The 23,722-nt window shown below is 42.0% G+C and overlaps 1 protein-coding gene across 3 annotated transcripts in view; it reads left to right on the top strand.

The window, feature by feature from the left end:
- Positions 1 to 23,722, top strand: part of HS6ST2 (heparan sulfate 6-O-sulfotransferase 2) — a gene marked incomplete at its 5' end in the record, with an annotated part of 288,929 nt that overhangs the window by 211,160 nt on the left and 54,047 nt on the right. Inside the window, one exon of one of the 3 annotated variants that reach the window (XM_079911559.1) lies at positions 172 to 204. The exons of the other annotated variants lie outside the window; for them this stretch is intronic. Within the exon in view, the coding sequence (XP_079767685.1) occupies positions 172 to 204 (33 nt within the window). The remainder of the gene's footprint in view (positions 1 to 171; positions 205 to 23,722) is intronic. 3 annotated transcript variants of the gene reach the window in all.

Here is a 23,722-nt window from a genome sequence, read left to right as displayed (position 1 = left end):
CATGAGAGGAGCTAGTGGGGAGCAAAGTTGGGGAGCCATCCATGAGCTGTTGCCTTGCGGTTTGGAAAGCTGGAAAAATATGTTATCAAAGCAAAATGGAAAACTTTTATTATTTTAATTCCTCTCTTACCAAGCTCTTGCTAGCACCTGGTTTTACTGTTCCTTTAACAGGTGGAGGATTTTTCAGATTCTAGATGCAGCAAGGTAAGTGACAATGGATCTTTAGCCGAACTGAACCCAAGTGAGCTAGAATAAATAGACTCCGCCATTGCCTATCAGTTTAATTTCCATACAATAAATAGTTTGGTTTCCACTTGGACAGATTCTTTTCAGGGCTCTTTTTTAGTTTAAAACAGCTGAAACTACTGGAGCTTATAGTCTCAGCTATAAAGCTGACCTAGTTCAGAAGTGGGATGGAAGTTCAGAGCCAGCACCCCAGACAGTTGGGCAGTAGGTTACTAGCTTCTTTTCGTTTTTGCTGAAATTGGATGACACAGTAGAGTGTTCTGTTATGAAAACCCCACCATCAACAAAGTTTTCTCCATGGTGCTTCAGGCCCACCTGCCTGTCACTAGGCCGGATGGTGGTTTAGGGAACACCTAGGTCAGCATTTTATTGAAGGGAAATCAATTACTGGAAAATATCAGGGACTTGTAAAGTATGTACATGTGTAGACTTGCCAGGTAGAGTAATCCCATAGGCCAGGGGCCTCTGTGACATAAACTCTGCAGCAGAGCAAGTCTAATGAAACACAGGAACGTTCCTAACTGTCAGGGGGAGGGGCTGTTGAGAATGCGACAGAATAGTGTCTTTCCAGGCAACGACTGTTGCCACAAGCTGTGACATCATATTGCCATCAGTGCTGAAGAGGCGGTGAGAATTGTAAGCCGTTTTGTAAATGTGGCTCTCGTTGCTTGGCACGTGGTCTTCTAAGATCATCCTGCCCACCAGTACCGTATTTGGCCTATTCTAGGCTTATTGGCTCCATAAAGGTTTACCAGTGTCTCTACTTTCTCTTCCTACCCACCTACATCATTTGTTCCCTAGCCAGATAGCTTAGGAAGAGCAAAGGTTATAGGTTTCCTCCACTAGGGCAGACTCATTAAAATAGAGCAGATCGACCATATCTTAGATGCCCAGTTTGGCTTTCAGTAGCTGGCCTTCCATATTCCCGTCAAGGCCTCAGTGGATTTATTTGACATCTAAGAAGAGTAAATTCAGGGTTTAATTCCATAGTCAGATTAAAATTCATTGAGATAAATGGTATAGACACACATAGACAGCTAATCACACAATAGTAGTATAGGAGGGCATTTAAGCATCAGAGATTGGATGTGTCATGGTGGCAAGAGTACTAGGTATTGCCACTAACTAGTGGGGAGACTTTGCTCAAGTCCTATGTCTGCTGTGAACCTTGACCTCCTCATCTGTAAAATAAAATGGAGTGGATGACCATTAAGATAATGGACAATTAACCTAGGGACTATTATTCCTATAATGGCTTTCACAGGTAAGATATTGAGAATTTTGTTTTATTTTTGTTTTGAAATTTGCTCCATGCCAGAATCATCTCTCTCTAACAGTTTTGCTATGTTACAAAGCAAATCTTGACTTATTTCTTTATTTTTATTATGGGGCTGATCAGTTTGACCAGAAGTTATTATCAGAATCATTTATACCTGCTCTTAGTTTGTGAGAAAGGAAGAGAGGAATACAGGTGGTGAGATGGAAAAGAATTGGCTTTGGTAAACATCCATGGGGGCCATGTTTAATTCTGGTGGACTGAATGATGTATGAAAGCTATTTGCAAGGCTAGCATGTTTTTCGACCACTAGTAAAATAATAAAGCAACAATTCATTTGGTAATCCCCATTGTACATGCACTTTTATAAATATACAAGATTATGATTATCTCTGCCTCATAATTAACAATTTGCATAAATACTTGCTATTATTCAGTTGTCTGAATGGATTTTCTAATCCAGAGAGAGAAGGGAACAGTCAGTGGGAGCCATCCCAAACGCCTTGCCTTATTGCTTCACACATGCACAATTAACAGCGATGCTGATTGTTTCAGACCAGAACCTCATTTGTTTTTCTATAGACAGCAAAAACATTAACTGCTGGAGTGTTTGCCACTCTCTCTTTCTCTCTTTTTCCTATAGCCAGCCGTATTATAAGGGCTGCAGTTGGTTGGAAGCAAATTATTTGGCTGGATTTTCAGGGTATCGTTTTGTGATGGAGTTTCCAAGCTTCTACTTAAGTTAGCAGTCAATGCCACAAACAACCAAGGACTATTTTTATAATATTTTAACAGTGGGCCCTATAAATTCTATAAATTTAAGGAATAAAAGGATACTGACATACAAACCAGTTCTGCTGCGGCATTTACATTCTATTTCATATTCCATGCCTTTAAAACTATTGACATTAGACCTGCGTATGAGAATCATAAAAAGTCAAGGCTGGAGGAGGCCTTTAAGATTATCCTGTGAAATTCCCTCACTTTTCAGATGAGTTTGTCAGTAATTTGAATATCAGTAACAACCACCAAATCAATGATGCCACACTTTTTTTTTTTTAACTTTCGAACCCTTGGGAGCTATTGTAGTAAATACATTTGAATTATAACCGGTTGTTTTGGAATCATACAGCTTCAACTATTTTTTCCAAAAAAGTGAATCAGATTTTTAAAAATATGCCTTTATACAGTTTGCCTAAACATAGCCATGATGTTGGTGGTATATATGTGAAAGGCGATGTCCTATGCAAAGCCCTTGGCAATAGGAGACACTCAACCAATGTATCAGCTCTCTTCCCCTCATGCACAGATTACCTTGCTAAGGTCAGCATATGGAAGTATTACTTCAGTGATTGAGAGTATGGGCTTTTAGAGTCAAACTGTCCTTAGGTCTGATCCTGGTGCTGCCACTTTCTAGCAGTGTGACCTTGAGTCATTTCTTTAACCTCTGTGGACTTTGTTTCTTCACATATAAAACGTAGACACCTTATAGAGTTGTTTCAAGGATTAAACTGAGATCGGGCATATCGAGTGCTTAGCACTGTTCCCGGCACATAGTAAACAGTCAATAAATGGTAGTGGTTATTACCACCATTGTCTGGTACACCCAGTACCAGCCTCCTTCAATACTAATATTTCATCTTATGGTGGTTTGGTGTACGTGCATATACACCTATTCACATCCGCATATGGGCACACAGAGTTCACCCGAAAGACTGCTTTCCCAAAGGCTATCTGTGACCACCACGTTTCAAAATCCAGTGGCCTCTCTGGCTTCAATATTCTTGAGCTCTTTGGAGGTTATGGAACTTTTACACATCTTCTCTTGCTTGAAAGCGTTCCTCAGTTATCTTGGTTTACCTCCTGTCTTCTTCTCAACACTTCTTAAGTTTCCTTTGTTGGATCTGTTATCACACACACACACACACACACACACACACACACACACACACACACACAGCGTTCCTCCTCACCGCCCCACCCCCGCCCCTTTCAATGAAGCAATTCCCAAGGTCCTGTCATTGATCTGCTTCTCTTCTCTTGCTATGTTCTCATTCTGGGTAATTTCATCTCCTGACATAGCTTCACCTTTCACCTCTACACTAATGATTCCCAAATTGACCTCTCTAATTATTAACTTATTCCGGAGCTCCAGGCTAACTCCAATTTCCAATTGCCTGCTGAGCATCTCCAGGGCAGGATATCCTAGGAGGCTGAAGTGTAGTCTGGCTTTTGTCATCCTGCCTCAGGAATGCAGATGGGGGAATCTAGCTTCAAGAAGTATTAAGAGTCGCGGGCAGTCGTCTGAGCAGAAGTAAAAGTAGTCTAAGTTAGCAAAGTGGTTCAAACGAGCTTTCCAGGGAAAGCATGACAAGTTAACTGTGAATTTCTGTTATGAACTGGAGATACAAATTGGCAATGGAAACTTTCAAAGGTGTATGTTTTCTAGGGAAGAGGGAACAGCTCGCCTAAATGAAAATCGAGATCCGTTTTTAGGTGCTGGAATGTTGGTATGTTTGAGGAAATGTTAATTAAAATGATCTTTCTTGGAACAGTTTGTATGGTGAATCTTGCTTCGGTGTTTTGTTATACAAACATACACGCCCAGAGGACGGATAATGTCTTCATCCTGAAGGATGAGCATGTGGGAATAGACACGTACACACATGCCTGGTCAGATATACCTGAGATTTTGAATGTGTGAAAATAATTCTATCAGAGGGGAGATAGGTTTTTTCTTTCATTTATTCTGCGAATATTTACTGGACACCTACTAGATGCCACACTCTCTGTGGAGCAACAGGCTGTCAATACAGACATACAGAGTCTTTGTCCTGAAGTGTCTAATACAGTTTTCTTTAGTTATATGCAAGTACATTGAGAGTTTAATTTGGTCTCAAAATATCTGCAGTGTGTGACAGGTTATTCAATGACTACAACCCTGCTGAAAATCGTAATGACCAAAGAGGAACTTAAGGGAAATAAAGACAGTGCTAAAGTGGGAAAGGAATGTGCCTAAATTCCAATTAGAAATTGATTCCTTCCTTTAAATTTAGCAAATACTGAATTACTTTGGGATTTTACATTTCAAGTTGGCTCTCGGTGTTTCAGAGTAGGAATGATTACGTCTAACCTAAAACTTAGAGCAAAGGGATAGACAAATCTTGGTTAATGTGTATAGTATTGTTAGGAGAATTCTTTCTAAATGAACTATTCTTACAGAAGCTACAGACCTAGCTGATAGCATTAGCACCGGGGACAATATTCCTTTTGAAGGAGGGTGACCTTATTCCCCACCTTCCCAAAATTAAGTACAATCCCTCCCAGTTGAATTACTGCCCTATGGAATATGTGGAGGTCATCAGACCCTGCAAATTGTAATGGTCTAGAAAACTGGGTGAGTTCCTTGCCTTCCTGGGTGCACCCCAGCTTCCTCTTTAGAAATTTGGCGTGGCCCTTTGTTTGCAAGTCTTAAATCCAAGTGTTCTTGGACACAACTGTCCATTTCAAAGTCCCCTTCAAGGTTACCCTCAGGTCCCAAAGATCCCTCATTGCATTTGTAATCTTGGAAAGCAAACTTGATGCCCCAAAGTCCTGCTATGGATCTGTAGATGGTACCACTCCCCTTTTACGGTGACAGCACCCCCTTCAGGACCTTCATGGCACAAAAGCTGTCCTAATAACGGTGCACATATTGACCAGCATTCCCATTCCGCTTGCCCTAAATGAGTTAGAGACGTTGATGTACTTCTCTTATTCTTTTTTAAAAAATTTATTTATTTTATTAATTTATTTTTGGCTGCGTTGAGTCTTTGTTGCTGCACGCAGGCTTTCTCTAGTTGTGGCGAGCGGGGGCTACTCGTCGTTGCGGTGCGCCGGCTTCTCATTGCGGTGGCTTCTCTTGTTGCAGAGCCCAGGCTCTAGGCACACGGGCTTCAGTAGTTGTGGCTCACGGGCTCCAGAGCACAGGCTCAGTAGTTGTGGCACACAGGCTTAGTTGCTCCACGGCATGTGGGATCTTCCCGGACCAGGGTTCGAACTTGTGTCCCCTGCATTGGCAGGCGGATTCTTAGCCACTGCGCCACCAGGGAAGTCCTACTTCTCTTTTTCTAACTGGAAGTAAGAATAATAAAAACATCCTTGAATTTATAGTCTTGGATGTGTTTATTCTCAGTTTGCCTCAATTGTAGTCTAACATTTTTTACCTTTCTCAAATTTATTCATTCAAAACATATCCACTGAGCACTTACTATGTTCCAGGCACTGTTCTAGGCATTGGGGACAATAAGACAGGCAAGGTTTCTGTTCTTGTGTTTCTTAAAGGCCATGTTGGGTGTATGTGTGTGAGTGTGCACACTCACATGCACACGTGTTGGAGGGAGACAGGAAATAAACAAATATACAAGCTAATCTCAGAGAGTGATAAATGTCATGAAAAAATAAAACAAAAGTGGACAGAGAGTGACTGGATGGGTGGAGTGTGATCAGGGTGAAATTTACTCTTTGTTTTATTGGTTTTGTACAGATTTCACCAACACTTTGTATGGGCTCTTTGGTTTCCTCTATTTCATACTTTCCTGGATTCAGTACCAATTCTAATTTTGCTGATCCTGGCCGTTCTGTCATTAGGACCACCTCCCCTTAGCTAGTCCTGAAGTATAACCCAAAGTATGCTCCCTGTTAAACTTCTGTTGCATACTTTTCTTATCTTTGTCAGCATTAGAATTCGGCCGATTAACCCACTTCCCTGTCATAGAATGTAAATAAGCCTACTAACCCTTAGGGATATTCTACTTGATTACTCAAAGCACTTTTGTTACTCAAGACAAACTACCTGTTGAAAGAAAAACACAGGCATGAAAGGTTAGTAATTGTGGTGGCGTTTGGTTTTGCCCACTTCTGTGGGGGGAAGAGCCCCGGCTTGAGGATCAGAAGAGAAGGGTCTCCCTGCTATACGGCCTTAGACATAGCACTTCCTTTCTCTGAGCCTGTTTCTTCATCTATAAAACCAGTGTTCCAAGTAGATGATCCCTAGGTTCTTTCTAGCTCTAAAGTGGTACAATTAGTTGTTTTCAGAGACGTGGGCCAAGATCTCTTTCCAACATTCTGTTTAATTTTGTAAAGTGGATGTGTAGGAACATTTTCCAGTGTATCAGAACTGCGTAGATTAAGCATACGTTTTCCAGCAAAAGCCAGCTCTACAATTCTTGTAAATGTCACAAGAAGTTAAAACATTGCTTCTTGTTTTAACCTCTGCCAGCGAGGGCAACAATTCAACACCACAACGTAACTGTCAACTTCTTATATGTGAATATCTGAAAATTCACTGTCTTTTCAGCCTGCCCACAGGAAATCTCCAAAAAGAACCAAATACCACTGAAACGAAGGAAGGCGTCTAAGTTGGCTTCAAAATGACATGGCATAGGTGTTGCCCACTAGTGTGTTAGGCGCCAAGAAAAGCATCTTAACTCTTAGAGGGCCACTCAGGGTTCTTGCAGCCATGGCTGTGCTGTCTGCCTCAGCATCTGGCCAAAGCCCAGTTAGGAACTAAAGTAGGAGCTGGAAAGCTTGCCTTCCCTAACTTCCCCACACCTTCCCTACATTTGCTGCACTGGGCTTTGTGGGAGAAGATGGGGAAGCAGGAAGCGCAGGTTTGGAGAGGGTGGAAGACATAGAAAGTCACCAACATCTGAAGTCCACTGGCAACTCCCTTCTATGTTGCTACTATTCCACTTATTATTCAGATACTCGCCATGTTCTAAACACAAGAATCAGCTCCATGACTAGATTTTAGGAATTCAGTCTTCTGAAAGTCCAGAGAAAAGTTGGGCTTGATTTTGTGGTCAGGGAGTCCGAAGAAGAAGATCCAAGAGGGTTTGGAAACTCCAAAGAAGTGCGTCTCTGATTTACCGTCACAGTATCTTGACACTGAAGAAGAATAGAGCTTATGGAAAGAGGTGGGGGAGATAGCACAGAGAGTTCCTGTATGGCTCTCATTAAAAGGCTGTAATGTTGTGCGGGTGAGGAAATAGACACCCACCAAGACAGTGACTTATCTAAGTACACACAGCTGGTTTGTGGCAGACTCAGAACAAGGATCTAGGTCAACTGCATCCTGTCTGGGGCCTTGATTTGGAATTACCTGTGCTACCTGGGAATCTTGTTTGCTTGCTTTTGCTGTTTAATTCTGGGTGCTACTTCTGTTCACAGCACTGGTAGTTCATTATTCTCACAGAAGTTTATCAATGAAAGGAGGCAAAATCCCTCAGGAATAGGTAAAGTGCATTTATTTTGGAGGCTTTCGGGCCAGCTGCTAGTCCAGGGTCACAAAGAGGAGAGAGTAGCTGGATTGGAAATAGAGCCTAAAATGCAAGATTCAGTTGAAATAAATGAAGACAGGAAGAATCGTGGCTATAGACTGGGGCTCCATGGTTAAGTGTATACATCATTTCTTTAATGCTCATTCTTAATTACAGCTCTAGCCCTTTCTCCATCAAAAGATTTAAATGTCTTTTATTTTAGGTTCTCAATACCTTGAATCCTTTTCCAGGTGTGTGTTGCCTCTGCCTTGTCTTTCTGTTTCACTCTTCTAGATGGTTTGTGTGTGTGTGTGCAATATCTTCTGTTAGTTTGGTCTCACTGTCTCGTCCAGAGCATTCGTAGTACAACTATATATCATAGGAGATCTTATGAGCACATAAAATGGAGAACACTATTTTACAAGGTAGAAATTATTAGATTATTTCTGTTCCCCTTCCAGAGTTGAAATATTTCCTATTTGGCAAATAGCCTTCTTTGAAATTCTAAAATTGCACCTAGGAAAAAAAAATGACTGTCACTGTGGCACCATGGGGCTTCCTGTCCCTTCACTTTCATTGGCTGCCCATCCAATTTGCTCCGTTGATTTTCTGGACAGCTCAGCATCGCCTTATCAGCCAGACACTGGAATTATAAAGGGGCTTCATCAAGGCCTGATGCAGTTTGAAAACTTTTCAACTTTCATAATTTGGGCCCTGGGTATGCCAGACACCATGTGTAAACGGCATTTGGTTGCACATTGGTCTTTTTCTCATGGCTTTTACAATTTCCAACTTTATTTCTGCTCGCCACGGGGCACAGTTTACCTTCTCTTTTCTGGGAATTCTTTTTTTTTTTTTTTTTTTTTTTTTTTTGCGGTACGCGGGCCTCTCACTGTCGTGGCCTCTCCCGTTGCGGAGCACAGGCTCCGGACGCGCAGGCTCAGCGGCCATGGCTCACGGGCCCAGCCGCTCCGCGTCACGTGGGATCCTCCCGGACCGGGGCACGAACCCGTGTTCCCTGCATCGGCAGGCGGACTCTCAACCACTGCGCCACCAGGGAAGCCCTCTCTGGGAATTCTTGTTCATTTTTCGGGAGCCCTAAAAGAAGGCTGCTCATGTACAACTGTGGAATGTCAGAGTCATTCTAAACGGGCATAAGTGGGCCTCTTAGTGGCCTTTACTGATTGTTCCTATATTAACATGTAAATGTGCATAAGACTTTATGAGGAGCCTGTGCATAGTCTTTCTGTGATTTTTTCATATGAATTGATTTGACAACGTCAGAGATGATGCATGAGGCAAAATAAAGAGTTTCTTAAGCCCATTACAGCTTGTTTGCATGAAAAGGAATAAAAGCTACAGGGAAGAAATGAACATTATGTGATGCTTTCCCAAACACCTTTTAGACCATAGCCTACCTTCTGAACCTATGCAGGGGAAAATAGTCACTGGGATATTCTTTTGCTCAAATAACCTTTCTCGACTAATTGATGAGACAATTTCTGGTTATGTGGGAAACACTGAGGGTTTTCTGAAATTCATAAGGGTGAAATAAACTAAGAGAACCTCAAAAAATTAATTAGTTTTAAATGCTGGTATGTTTTTTGAGAAAATGAAATAGGATGACAGGATAGGAGCTTTGAATGAAGATTCCCTGAAAACCATACAATGTTATATCATTGAAGAGCCATGTGGTTTAATACTCGGTGATCGTAAAACCTCATGTTAAGCCATCCACCCGGAAAGTTCTGTAAGCCTCATTTATTCCTTTCTATATGAGCACCTTCAGTGTCTATTTTACAATGCTAGTAAAATATTTATAAATAAAATAATACTCTTGAGGTCGACTTTAAATTCAATCTCCATGAACGTGAGTGCTAGAGCACTGCATGTCTAATCTGAGTGCCCAGTGAAAGTGGAATAACTAGGGGATGGTCCCCTTTCTCAACCTTCTGTCCTATAGCAATCTCAAGCACAAGAACTCTGATTTCCTCTTCTCATGGAAGAGGTGTTCCACCTCTTTGCAATAGGCACTCTCGTTCACTTCTTTTCATGGCCTGCAATCAAATGTGGTTGGCACTCAGTCATATTGAGACTGAAGGAAACAGGTGATGGCCATCAGTAGATTTGGGGGAGCCAGGAGGGGACCTCCAGCTTGGTGATTGTCTAGTACTGTAGTTGAAGATCTATTTGTAATTAATTTGTTCAGTCATTACAGAGATATTTATTGAGCACCTCCCATAAGCCAGCACTATTCTTAGTGCTGGGGATTTGACAATTGAATAAGACAGGTAAAGCTCTCAGGGAGTTTACATTCTGGTGATGGATACAGACCATCCAAAGTAAGCAAGTCAATAAAGCACGTCCAGATTGTGATAGGTGTTGTGAAAGAAATAAGCAGAGTGCTAGATAGGGAATGGGTCATCTTTGGAATAAACTCACTGGGGACAAATGTTATCCTTTGTGGGTGGACATGATTTTTGGAAACATCAAAAATGACATGGAGCCCGGTCTCATATGGAAGATCAAATTGATGGATAATAGTGTTGGTCCCAAATGAGGGTTATATGTACTTAATGTAATATTTTTTGAGTGCCAATAAAAATACATTCTGTGCTGAGTAGTGCTATACACTTCTCTGGGGTTTTTTTTTGCGGTACGCGGGCCTCTCACTGCTGTGGCCTCTCCCGTTGTGGAGCACAGGCTCCGGACGTGCAGGCTCAGCGGCCATGGCTCACGGGCCCAGCCGCTCTGCAGCATGTGGGATCTTCCCGGACCGGGGCACGAACCCGTGTCTCCTGCACCGGCAAGCAGACTCTCAACTCCTGCGCCACCAGGGAAGCCCTACGCGTCTTTGTTTTTAAATGCAGTGAAAGGAGTCAAGCAATGGGTACTGTCCTTCAATGATTATTTAGGCCTATTTCGCTATCAATAGCACTGTGTCTATTTCCCTGCTTTTCTTTTATTCTGGTTAATCCTTGTCATCATTGGCAAATGCACTTTAACTATTGTGTTGGTAAAAATTATCCTAGGATTGGGAGTGGGATATAAAATAAATATTGAGATATTTCATACTGTGTAATACAGCTGTAATGCATGAAACTTGGTGATGACAGCTTATAATTTAGTCCTTTCATTTTATTAGCCCCAATAAAATGAAATTTCATTTATGCTATTTTGTATCAAATAAATCTGTAGAATGCTAATGTACCATTTTGATGAGATATAATCAATTTGACTGTAAAAAAAAAGAAAATGTTTATAAGCAACAATGTTAAGATGAACGGATGAAGGAAGCCATGATAGGAGAACCGAAAACCCTTTGTGTGCTCCTTCCCGTGCTAACGTAAGTGGTGTCCACTTCTCTTTAGTGATTCCATGTGTTCTAGAAATCTTGATTGTGTCCTCAGTAAAGAGGGCTAATAAAGATGCTTTTGTAAAATGGGAGGAAGCCAATGATTGCCATTTAATTGCATCTTTAGTGTCATTTTAGCCCCCCACTTTGAAAAGCATTGATCTGCTCTGGGGGTGTCTACTTGAGCAACTGCTCTGCCAGACACTGTGCCAGGCACTGAGGGCACAAAGGTGAATCAGAGAGAGATGCTACCTTTATGGTACGCCCAGTAGAACTGGGGAGACAGGAATAAATGTGTGACGGAATATGGCGCATGCTAATATAAAGGTACACGGTTAGTACCTTAAAGAGTCTGCGCCAGGTTGAGGCTATTGGGTCAGAAGCGACTGAGGGAACTATTCTATGAGAGCAAGTGATGGAGCAGGTATGCTCATGTTCTTTACCTGAAATAAATCTCTTTGCAGACTTGGTATGATTCACCTGCATACATATTGGAGTTTGGGACTGACATATACACACTACTATACATAAAATAGATAACCAACAAGGACCTACTCTATAGCACAGGGAACTCTACTTTTGTAATAACCTATAAGGGAAAAGAATCTGAAAAAATAGATATATATGTATGTATAACTGAATCACTTTGCTGTACACCTGAAACTAACACAACCTTGTAAATCAACTATACTTCAATTTTACAAAATCTATTTGCCAATTTTTAAAGGCAGGTAGAATTGTGAAATCTAGCTTCAAAATAAGTGGAGTTTATAAGGAATATTCTAGAGTTTGTCCTTGAATGCAGAATCAGACTGGGTCAGAGTAACCCTCAGCTGACCTGTTGTGAGAAGCCAGCCTTGATTTTCTTTTTTTTTTTTCTTTTGCAACACCAGCTCCATTTCTAGCAGCAACTGCAGCTGAGGCAAAAGCAGATTCATTGCCTGTTTACATCAAACGCTAAATAGCCACTGAGCAGAGGATTAAGACAGCCCTGTCTTCTGGGAGCTTATAATCTAAAACAGACAACAACTGGAAACCATATCCGTCACAAAGAAATATGCTCATTTCCTTTCTCATATAAATTCAAAGAAAACAGAAAGTGGCAAGTCACATTCTCCAGGATTTGTGAAACCTCTAGAGAGTATTCTCTCTGTTTTTGTGACTTTTCAAGTTGAAAGCTGTTTTGTGTATAATATGCAATAGATTATAGTGTTATTTTTTCAATTGGGGATGAAAAAGCAAGCAATATTCTTTCTTTTTTTTTTTAACTCTCAACAAGTTACACTGGAAAAGTATGGATCAAATTAAAAGTGGATTCTCAATTTGCCATGGGGAAATAGGCACAGTATTTTAAATACTCTAAGGTCAGGGTCAACTTGGGGGTAGAAGAGGTATCATAAAAATTAATTCAAGTAACTAGCCTTGAGATATTTCTGAGTTATAATAATCCCACAGGTGAAAGCAACATCTGTGGCATAATAAAGGTGCTTAGTTTGGCCTTTTTAGCAAAAGGAGATATTACCAAGACATGACCGAAGCTTGGAGCTGAGACAATGCAGTAAATTGATGGGGGTTGACGAAGTATTTATGTTATAGGGATGTGAGCATTTGTGAGAAAATGTTGCAAAAGTAAGGCAGGTGCCAAACCAAGATTAATTTCCCAAGGCTTGTGTGTACGAGAGACAGAGACAAAGACGTAGAGAGGAGCAGAAATGCAGAGATAAAGAAAGGAAGACGTTTTGTAAAATTTATTTATTTATTTTTATATTCTTTTCCATTATGGTTTATCACAGGATATGTGAATAACTGAATCACTTTGCCGTGATTAACACAGCATTGTAAATCAATTATACTTCAATTAAAAAAAATTTTTTTAAAGAAAGGAAGACGAACAAAGCAGCAAGAGGCTGAGTCAGAGATGGACGAAGACCAAGAATTGAAAATCAGCCAACTTGGGATTAACATTCTGATTCTGCTGTTAAAATCACTCTGAGACCTTGGTTCAGTCACTTCTCTTTGGGCCTCGGTTTCTCCATCTGTAAAACGAGGGGTTGTGCCAGAAGGCGACTCTATGGAACTTACCAACTCTCTAGTTCTACTTTTGGGTGCTAAGGAAATGAAAAGGCCAGGCAGGTGGGTAGGTAGAAAATATACACAGACAGGTGTGCAAACAGACAGACAGACTGACTGCAAACATGCGTCTGCTGGCTTCACAAAAATAGGATAAGGCCAATATTAGGGTGGGCCAATGGACATTGAATTACAAAGCGGACCAGCCAGATCCGCAGAATCCTCTTTTCACTTTTGATACTGCCATGATGATCTGAGGAACTGGCAGCTTTCCTTTTCCTGGCACTGGCCTAGCCCTCTGAGGGCCACTGTCGAGTCGTTTTCTGACTGGTATGGCCGTCTTTCTTTCCTCTACAGGCTCAGAAGAGTAGCTATGTGAGGATCTGTAAATGACCTCTCATACCCAAATGGAAGGAGAACTCAGATGTCAGCCTTTGTACATATGACCATTACTTCAGCTCCCCCAACAGAACCTTCTATGGGGGGGAGGGCGTGTAGGGAGGGGCTAGTACCACTTGAGATGAGGAAACTCAAATAACCTACCATGCATTTTCATGCCCAGCTCTGTCTGCATACCTGTCTGTGTTTCTAAAGCTCTGTGGATAATTTGGAACACATTGTGTTCTCCAGGCTTTCCAATTTTACCACTTTTAATTTTGTGAATCTAGTTTGCAGGGTTGGGGAGCTGAGGAGAATAGTTAGTACTTGTCAAGCTCCCAGCAGCCAGCAAATGACTTTAGTAAGGGGCTAACCAGGTACCTAGAAGACAAATTGAGTGCAGCAAAAAATGAGGCTCCAGACAGGTTGTAGTATGTGGTTGATTTCACTTTTGTTGGTTTATGCAAAAAACAAAACACTGTGATTTTTTTGCTTTGCTTACAATTTACCAACTCCCCCTAAAATAACAGCCCAAGAGTTTAAATTGAGGGTGCATGGCCTGATGGTAGGTCCCCCTCCAGATGAATTTGATTGAATGTTGGTCTCTCTGTGGCATCTAGGACTCCAGTCTGAAGTTATCCAGATCTTCATATTCTGCTGCTTGTACATGTTAGAAGAAAAGAAATCTCATCAATAATGTGTTTCTTCAGTGAAAGATAGCTCGTCAGGGAAACAGGATCTGCATCGCGCCCATCAATATCGTACTTTCTTAAGCAGCTTTTGCCATCACTAGAACTCCCGCTTTATCAGGCCAAACAAGTCCTGAGAACAAAGGCCAGGGTGGTGAGCAAGATGCGTGAGGACGCCAGGCTGGCTTCAGGCAAGGTTGTTCTTACACTATGTGGCTGAGGACGTCAGTTGAGGCACGTGGAGTCTGCTTGGAGAGGATGCTGGAAGGCTGAGGATAGGCTTGGCTTCCATGTGCATCGCCGGCCTGAACTCTCCCCTGGTCTCCAGACTCGTAGAGCCAACTTCTCAGCCCCAATTGCCACTGGAAGCTTAATTGGTATCTCAAACTTCACCTGCCCCAAAACCAACTCCTGACTTTCCCCCAAAACTTCTTGCTGTAACAATCTTTCCCACCTCAGTAAGTGGCACCTCTACTCCCCCAAGGCCTCAGAGTATCTTTCATGTGTCTTTTTCTCTCCCAGGCCACATCTAATCTATTAGCAAATTCTGCCTGCTCTGCCTTCAGGATAGATCTGGAATCTGACCTCCCTCACCACCATCTCCTCTGCATCTTCTTCCAAGACACCGTTTCTTTTTATTTATTTATTTATTTATACTGGAGTATACTTGATTTACAATGTTGTGTTAGTTTCAGGTGTACAGCAAAGTGATTCAGTTATACATACATACATACATACGTATATATCTGTTCTTTGTCAGATTCTTTTCCATTATAGGTTATTACGAGATATTGAATATAGTTCCCTGTGCTATACAGTAGGTCCTTGCTATTTATCTACTGTATATATAGTAGTGTGTATCTATCAATCCCAAACTCCAAATGTATCCCTCCCTGACCCCCTTTCCCCTTTGGTAACCATAAGTTTGTTTTCTGTGTCTGTGAGTCTGTTTCTGTTTTGTAAATAAGTTCATTTGTATCACTTTTTTAGATTCCACATATAAGTGATATCATATGATATTTGTCTTTCTGTGACTGACTTACTTCACTCAGTATGACAATCTCTAGGTCCATCCCTGTTGCTGCAAATGGCAATATTTCATTCTTTTTTATCGCTGAGTAATATTCGTACACACACACACACACACACCCACACACACACACACACATATATCACATCTTCTTTATCCATTCATCTGTCAATGGACATTTGGGTTGCTTCCATGTCTTGGCTATTGTAAATAGTGCTGCTATGAACACTAGGGTACATGTATCTTTTCGAATTAGAGTTTTCATCTTTTCCAGATATACACCCAGGCGTGGGATTGCTGGATCATATGGTGAGATCAACTCTCTTTTTAGTTTTTTAAGGAACATCCATACTGTTTTCCATAGCAAGCCACCATCATTTCTTACATGGGTCACTGTCAAAGGCTGGTTCCCTTGCTTCCACCATTGCTCCCTTACAGCCTGTTCTCCACGCAGCAGTCAAGCTGAAATCAAGATCCTTTGAAAATGTTAATTCAGGTTTTGTCACTCCTTTGTTCAAAATCCTGTAGTGGCACTTCATCTCACAAAGAATACAAGACTGAGGCCTCCCCATGGCCTGCAAAGGCCTGCAATAGCCTGGCCCCTCTTTTCTCACTGACCTCATATTTTATTGCTCTGTCTTGTGCCCATCCTTCTGTGATCACACCCGTCTCCTTGCTTCACTTTAAACATACCAGGCCTGCTGCTACCTCAGGGCCTTTGCACTTGTTCTTGTCTCTGCCTGGAAAGCTCTTCCTCTAGATATTTGCAGGGCTTGGTGTTTAAATTCAATCAGGTCTTTCCTCAGATGTCACAGGAATAAGATTGCCAAGAAGGCTGATTCTTAAAAAGAGGTCACTAGACTTGGCCAGCAGGCCGTCACTGATGATCTCTTAAGAGAGCAGCTCAGTCAAATGGTGGAAGAAGAGATGGGTTATTTTCTAACCATCTGCATCCCTTACTAGACTGTGTGCTGTGGAGTTCAGCGCTGTTGTCTCATTCATCATCGTGTCTCCAGTGTCCGGCCTAGTGCCTGAAACCCAGTAGGTTTTCAGTCAATGTTTGTGGAATGAAGGCAGGAGTCTTATTTTTAAACAATCGATTCCATTAAAACACATTAAATGAATGTTGGATGGCTGCGTCAGTCTTCTTCAGGGAACATGATTGTAAAATAAGACCTGTGCGTTCATTGCAGACCCGTTCCCTGAGTACTGACACATGATATGGTGTTAAACACGTGACTTAGAGGTTTTCGGGGCACACGGGGATGGGCAGGTAGAGGCTGAGATCATCTTAGGTCTCTTAAGGAGGTAAGACAATCTCTGCTTGTGTACTAACTAGCTCACTTTCCTTTAAAAATCCCTCTTTTAGAGACACTGGAAGAGTTATTTAAACTCAAAAGCTATCCTTGGGGTTAAGCAAAATCTTAATGTTTTTAGCAGTGTTCATATAGTTTACACTCAGCTGGTGGTAAAAAAAATACATTTAATGTAGATTCCTCCAATGATTTTAATTGGGTTCAGCCTTCGCCTTCTTTATCTCCCCTCCTTTATTTAACAGTGGTGCTGAAGTTCAAAGCACAAGCATAGCATGGCCGTTCTGTTTATATACTGCTGCTCCTTTCAGGCTCTGCCCTCTGAGCTCCTTCCCTAAACACCAGTTAGAGAACCTTGGTCTTCCCTGAAACCCTTTATTCCTAGAGCCTGTTGACACCAACAGTGAATGCCATCCTCCTTTGCTGTCTGAGGAGTATGTGAAGGTCACTTCTGCAGCGTGGGCTTACAGGAACCTCTAAGCCGATGGCTGGGAAATCTCGGCAAGACACTGCTCCCATTTCTATCATTGCCCTGAAGCCAGGTCAGCCTGCAGATGTCCAAGTTACAGACTTCAAACCCTCTAGTTCCTGCAAGTGACTGTGATTTGTAACCTATTCCTAGGGTCAGCCCCTAGGGGCTGCCCTGGTGTCTGCCATGCTTATCATGCGAGACATTCAGCTATATGGGAAGAAAGACAGTATCACGAGGATGGCCCAGAATAGGTAGTCACTCTACCATCCTTTGAGGTCATTTCATAGTCCTGCACGAGAGGATTTTTCTCTGACTCCCTCTGCTATAAATCAAAGACATACTAAACACTTATATGCCGTCCAGACTCATTCAGAAAACATTTGCTGAGGGCCAATCGGCCTGTATGTAAAGGAGGTGGGGGAAATGCCAAGATGAAACACAGTCCACTTATCCTCAAAAGAGCCCACCGTCCACAAAAGTTGGACATAAAGATAAAGTGTAGAGAAATCTTATTAAATGCGATATAATCAGATTTGAACAAAATGGAGCCTGGAGGAAGAGATTGATGTTGCCCAGGACTGTGGAGAAGAATACACCAAGGAAAAGGCAACCACTGTAGGTTTTCAAAGAGAAGCTGGAGTTTGCTGGGAGGCTGAGATGGAGCAGGGCAGTCCAGGCAGAGGAAGCCGCTTTGTAAAGGCCCAGAAGCAAACACAAGCGTAGAGGATCTGGAAAGGACAGTGGTGTGGCCTTTAGAAGATGCGTGAGGCTGGGTTTCATCATGGAGGGTCTCGGAAGCCAGGCTGAGATGCAGACCTGGATTGGTAGGCAATAGAGAGCCATCTGAGGAGATCCAGCAAGGGAGGGGTGAAATAGCCATTTTGTCCAAAGATGATAATAGCTCAAGAGTCCGGAGGGTAGAATGGGGTGGGTCAATGCTGCAATCCCATCACTTGTCCTGATCTGTGTTATGCTGAGCATGGGGTGAGAGCTCCTTGTTCCAAGGCAAAAGCCTTCAGTAGGAGGCTGTTTGTAATCATGCCTAAAATTACTTCATTATTGGAACCCGTGTTTGATCTGTGATTAGGAGTTGGATTAAGAAATCAGGTAAATCAGCCGTTGAAATTGTAACCATAAATTGTTCTATAAACAACCAGCTACCCCCCGCCCCCAGCCCAAGGGACAAACCTGGAAACAGATGCTTCTGTTGTTCATCTCCCAATGGGTTTGAGCCAGTGCTTTTGAGCCGTGCACAAGTCAGAGAGCCATGCCTTTATCCCTCACATGTGGAGCAGTCCTGCTGGGCCTTGTCAGACTAAGACACCCAGGGAGTGTGGAACTGTTCAAAATACGCAACTTATTAAAATTCGCCTGGTGAAGGGGAAGGGGTTTACTTTTAAAGGAACTGAGGAGACACTGCCTAGAGTTCAAGATGAAGAAGAGTTAAAGAGAAGAATCCCTCAGAGACTGTTGCTGTTTGAGTGATTTGTTGGAAGTAGTTTTCATCCTGAAGGGTTTTATTCTAGGCCAAAGGCATTCAAATGCTACAGCCCATCGAGATACGTATTCCCGTAAAACAACCTTAGGGCTTATTGACCTTTTCTTGTCTGGGACCTCACTGCGCTTAACCTTCCAGATGTGTAATAAATAGTCATAACTTATAAGTCAGATCTAAATTTTGTTTTGGAAAGAGTGGCAGCGACCAGACAATTATGGCAAATGAGGCAACTGACTGTGCAAGAAAAGCACCTCCTCTGTTCCCATCATGCCCAGTGACAGCCAGACAGGAGCAGCTAGAAGTGTTTATTGTTTGATCATTTTTCTGACATTGAGGTAGCAAGCTTCACTTTCGTCCTTTGTCATCATTTTTAAAACGCTTAGAAATTGTAATGTGGAAGGGTCTTTCAGGACCTTTCCAAACCCTTCCATTTTACAAAATAGGAGGAAGGCTCATGGAAGTTAGGTGATTACCCTTTGTCCTCAGCTAGTCTTCAGCAGAAATGGAGCTAGAATCGGGTCTATAACCCAGGTGTTTCACTTTATTAGATGAGAGCAGGCCTTCATCGGCTGCTTGGGGACAATTCCAGTAGCCCAGCAATAACTCTGACTCTTTCACAAAAATTCATGTTGACGCGTTAGCATCCTTGACACTTGACATAATAATACCACCAACTATCACTAACACTTGCATGTAGCACTTTACAGTGTGCACAGTGCTGTTCACCATAGCATCTTTTTTTTTTAACATCTTTATTGGGGTATAATTGCTTTACAATGGTGTGTTAGTTTCTGCTTTATAACGAAGTGACTCAGTTATACATATACATATGTTCCCATATCTCTTCCCTCTTGCGTCTCCCTCCCTCCCACCCTCCTTATCCCACCCCTCCAGGTGGTCACAAAGCACTGAGCTGATCTCCCCACCATAGCATCTTGACTGCAACTGCCAGTGTTGTTGATGGCTTTATCGGTGGCGTTTTAAATGATAGTGTGTTGTACATGGGATCTCTTTTCTGAAGTGGAGTTTGAATGCTTTTTTTTTTTAAAAAAAAAAAAGGGACTGAGGAAGGTTTTACTTTATGTTCCCGTCATTATTATTTATTTTTGGCTGCATTGGGTCTTTGTTGCTGTGCGCGGGCTTTCTCTAGTTTCGGTGAGCAGGGGCTACTCTTTGTTGCAGTGCGCGGGCCTCTCATTGCAGTGGCTTCTCTTGTTGTGGAGCACGGGCTCTTAGGTGCACAGGCTTCAGTAGTTGTGGCACGCAGGCTCAGTAGTTATGGCGCACGGTCTTAGTTGCTCCGCGGCATGTGGGATCTTCCTGGACCAGGGCTCGAACCCATGTCCCCTGCATTGGCAGGCGGATTCTTAACCACTGCGCCACCAGGGAAGTCCCTGTTCCTGTCATTTCTAAAAAGATTTGTGAATAAAAACATCAAAACGTTCTGTGTGTGAGTAACACTACCACAGAATTGGAATGGACTTAAGATCCAGTGGGCAGTTCTGGGAGACACGTCAGTGGAAGATCCTAGGTCAGGAATAAATACTGATAATGGATTTCCAGATACTGCTCTTGAGTTCTAAAAACACGGTGAAAAGGAACTGTGGTTACTAAAAAAAAAAAATGGAAGAAAGAAAGAAGGTGAAGGCAAGAGGCTGAGAAAGGGAGAAGGGAAGAGGTGAGGAGAAACCTCTGTATGAGATTGGAACTTACAAAAATTATGTCTCTTTTTCTCCAAACTCATACATTCACTGAGGTAAACTGCTGCTATTTGAACATAAAGCACCTAAATCTCTCTGAGCTTTCTACTTAGAAGTTAGTACCTTGGGAAACTGAAGACTCTTTTAATGTCCTAGGGAAGTTGCTGATGTGGGTTTTATATTCAGAGGTCGGCAAATTACAGCCTCGAAGCCAATCCAGTTCATTGCAGGGTTTTTTCGTTTCTGTTTTGTTTTGTTTTTGCATGGCCTGTGAGATAAGTATGGTTTTTATTTCAAATGTTTTTTTTTAATTAAGAAAAATATCTTGTGACACTTCACAATGATATGAAATTCACATTTCAAAGTCTGTAAAGAAAGTTTTGTTGGAATGTAGCCACATATTTGTTTACGTGTTGCCTGTGTCTGCTTTTTTGTTGCAGCACCAAAGTTTGCAAATCCAAAAATATTTACTATCTGGTCCTTTACAGAAAACGTTTGTCAACTCCTGCTTTAAATAGAAGTAGCTTCCGGATCTGAAAGAGTTAAATAACTTTCTCTGAGCCCCAGCTCTTAACCAGAGGGGAGTTTAGACCCTGGGACACTCTGGTTCAATAGAACTTAATTCAGTGACTTACACTGTTAACCACCATACTTTTAGAATCAAATTAGAAAAATGGAATCTTGTGCTGACCGTCTAACTGTAAATTGTATTCTGTAGAGGTACGTGAGATGTTTAAATTTTCTAAAATGTAATATTAAATATCCTAATAATCCCAGATGAGATTAAGCGGAAATTTTATCATTTGCCCTTTGTAATGACCTGCTTCATATAACCACCAGCAAGCAATCTGGGGTCTGCCGGCCATTTGAGGACACATTTGGTATTGATTAACTGTAGCTTAAGCCTGAATGGTTAAGTCAGCACTTTGACTTAAAAAAAGGTGTAGATTCTAATACCTCTAATAGCAACAGTTTTTAGGTTGTTGGGACAGGCAGTTGTTTGTACTGATTTCTGGCTATTACTCGTCTATTTGTTGTGGCATCTCCCATCAAAATGCCATACAAAGCTGGGCTTTCCAAGGGCGCTTTTGAATAATGGGATTCAAGCAGGAATTTAAATACTCACCTAAAGCTTCTTCCTGGATCTCGTCGCTAAGGATGAGGGAGGGTTGATCCTGGCTTGGGACAGAGGCTCAGGAGATAAGTGAAGGAGCTGAGGATCGGCCCTGGAAGGTCAGGAAGGCACATTTTACACCTTGAGACATTCAACCTATGAATCATTTCTCATGCAGTTTAAAGACATATTTTGCATTGACTAGCTGTCATTTAAGCCCATACAGTTAAGGCAGTTTTCTGCTTTCTGCCTCTTTCCCAAGCAACTGTATTAGCTGCCGCTTAGAGCTAAGAGAAAAGGATGGATTCTGTGCCTAGTTGAGATTATTCTCCTAGCTGAGAGGGTCAACGGCCTTTCAGCTTCACATTTCCATCACTGCCTCTTTGAACTAGATTATTTTGAGTACTGTACTTTGTAATTTTCCCATTAGTTTCTATGTTTCTAATCAATAGTTTCATGCAATTATGACCTTACATTTCCAATTACATTTTATCTTGGAGATCTTGCCATTTTTCATGGGTTTCTAGAGCTCTCTTGTTTTTTGACTCTTGTGAAGTCTAGGAGAAAGGTTTCCCCCCAGCCCCATCCCCTGGCTTTTATACTCTGCTAAAGTCATCAGAAGCAGCTTGAATTTGTATTTCAGAAGTCTTCTCTGTAATCAAAACAAAGCTATCCTCTGATGGGTCTGGTTACTCGACTGAAAATTTGTACGAGGATTCTCGGAAATGTCGAATTATCGGTGCCCTCTGTCTGGGCAGGTTGCAACCAATTTTCATTGTAGTTTCTTGTATGATCACCGGTTTACATTTCAAATGTTTCACCTGAATACTCTAGATGCTGTTGTTTAGTTGATAACCTTGAACAATTTCCAGTTGGCCCTTCCTTATCCCAAAGGGGTGTCACTTACGATGAAATTCATTCAGAGAAGTATTGATCCCTCAGCCATCACACGCCATTTATTCTCCCCCTCCCCCAACAAAGGGTGCCCTTCATGGGCCCAGAATGCTCATATTGCCTCTAGGTCCGATTGTTTATTCAGCAAGGGCCTTCATTAAGCTAAGCAGCGCTATGAGGTAATGAGGCTTGCTTTACAAACATAGCAGAACTTATCCATCCAAATGAGCCCTGGCTCCCTGGCTCTCCTTTTCATCATCCTGCTTCGTCCGTGGAGAAAGTAATAAGTTGGAGGGTTCATCCAAACCCCTCCTCCCCTCCCCTACTGCTGAGATCCCCAAGGGACCTGTCCTCAGCTTCTATTCCAGATGACCCACAAGGAGAGCTGACACGTAGATAGAGGGCATCCAGGCAGCTGGGCAAAGAAGTCCAAGACTGGCAGAGAAAGGAAAAGCCTGAATATAGTGGGCACAGGCGAGGACTTCTATTAGTGTATAAAGGTTGCACAAAACCAGACTATTATGAACGAATTATTCTTTTATTGCTCCTAAATGTACCATGACCGAGCTGCAAGGGGCAAGGGAGAGGGCTCATTTGAGTGTCCTAGAATTTAATATTACAACTCAGTAATTTCTTTGAGAGTCGAGAGCACATAATATTTTTGGATCACTCGAGCTTTGCCTGTAGCAGGTGGTAAGTGGGTTGTTGTTGAAACAATAGTAGAGGACAGCTGTGAACTTGTACAGTAAGTCCTCGACTGCTATAACGAGTATAAAATCAGAATCATTAGCACATATTAATTATAAAATAATTAAATTGTTGTCATCTGACATCTCCCATTTATCACCATCATTAGTCTGTGAAGTCAGGTAGTGAGATTGTCTTGTTTTACCCCATGTTTCATCTGTGTGAACCGAGGCATACCAATCAATTGAGGGACTTGTGTGATGGCTTAGAACAAGGACCCCAATTTTCCATCTGTCCACGTGGTGCTCTTCTCAACAGTCTGGGTGAAATCAGGGGCTAGCATCCCTCACGGTCACTATTTACAAAAGTCTAATTAATACCTCTCCCTCCCTAATGAGATACTTTTCTTGACTCCAGAGCCATGCAAGTGACGTCAGAATGCCAAAGTGAATTACTGGGCTTGTGTCAACCCAGGCAGGGATGAAAAATTACCCCAGTGAACTTAATCCAGGAGCAATCAAAGGGCGAAAGTTTTAATTAGTGAGAGCTGTGATTTACATTCTCATTCAGCATCCTGAAACTCTGCATTAGTCTTCAAACTCCTGCACTTCCCTGGTGTTGTCTGACACTGGTTAGGATAGTTAATGTGCTTTTAAATAACGTTATGTTTAATGGACCTTTGAAGGCACTGACATACGAAT

The sequence above is a fragment of the Stenella coeruleoalba genome (assembly GCF_951394435.1).
Source record: "Stenella coeruleoalba genome assembly, chromosome: X".
Classification (NCBI taxonomy): Eukaryota; Metazoa; Chordata; class Mammalia; order Artiodactyla; family Delphinidae; genus Stenella; species Stenella coeruleoalba.
The sequence above is the reverse complement of the archived record's forward strand: the minus strand, read 5'-3'. Positions and strand labels throughout refer to the sequence as shown.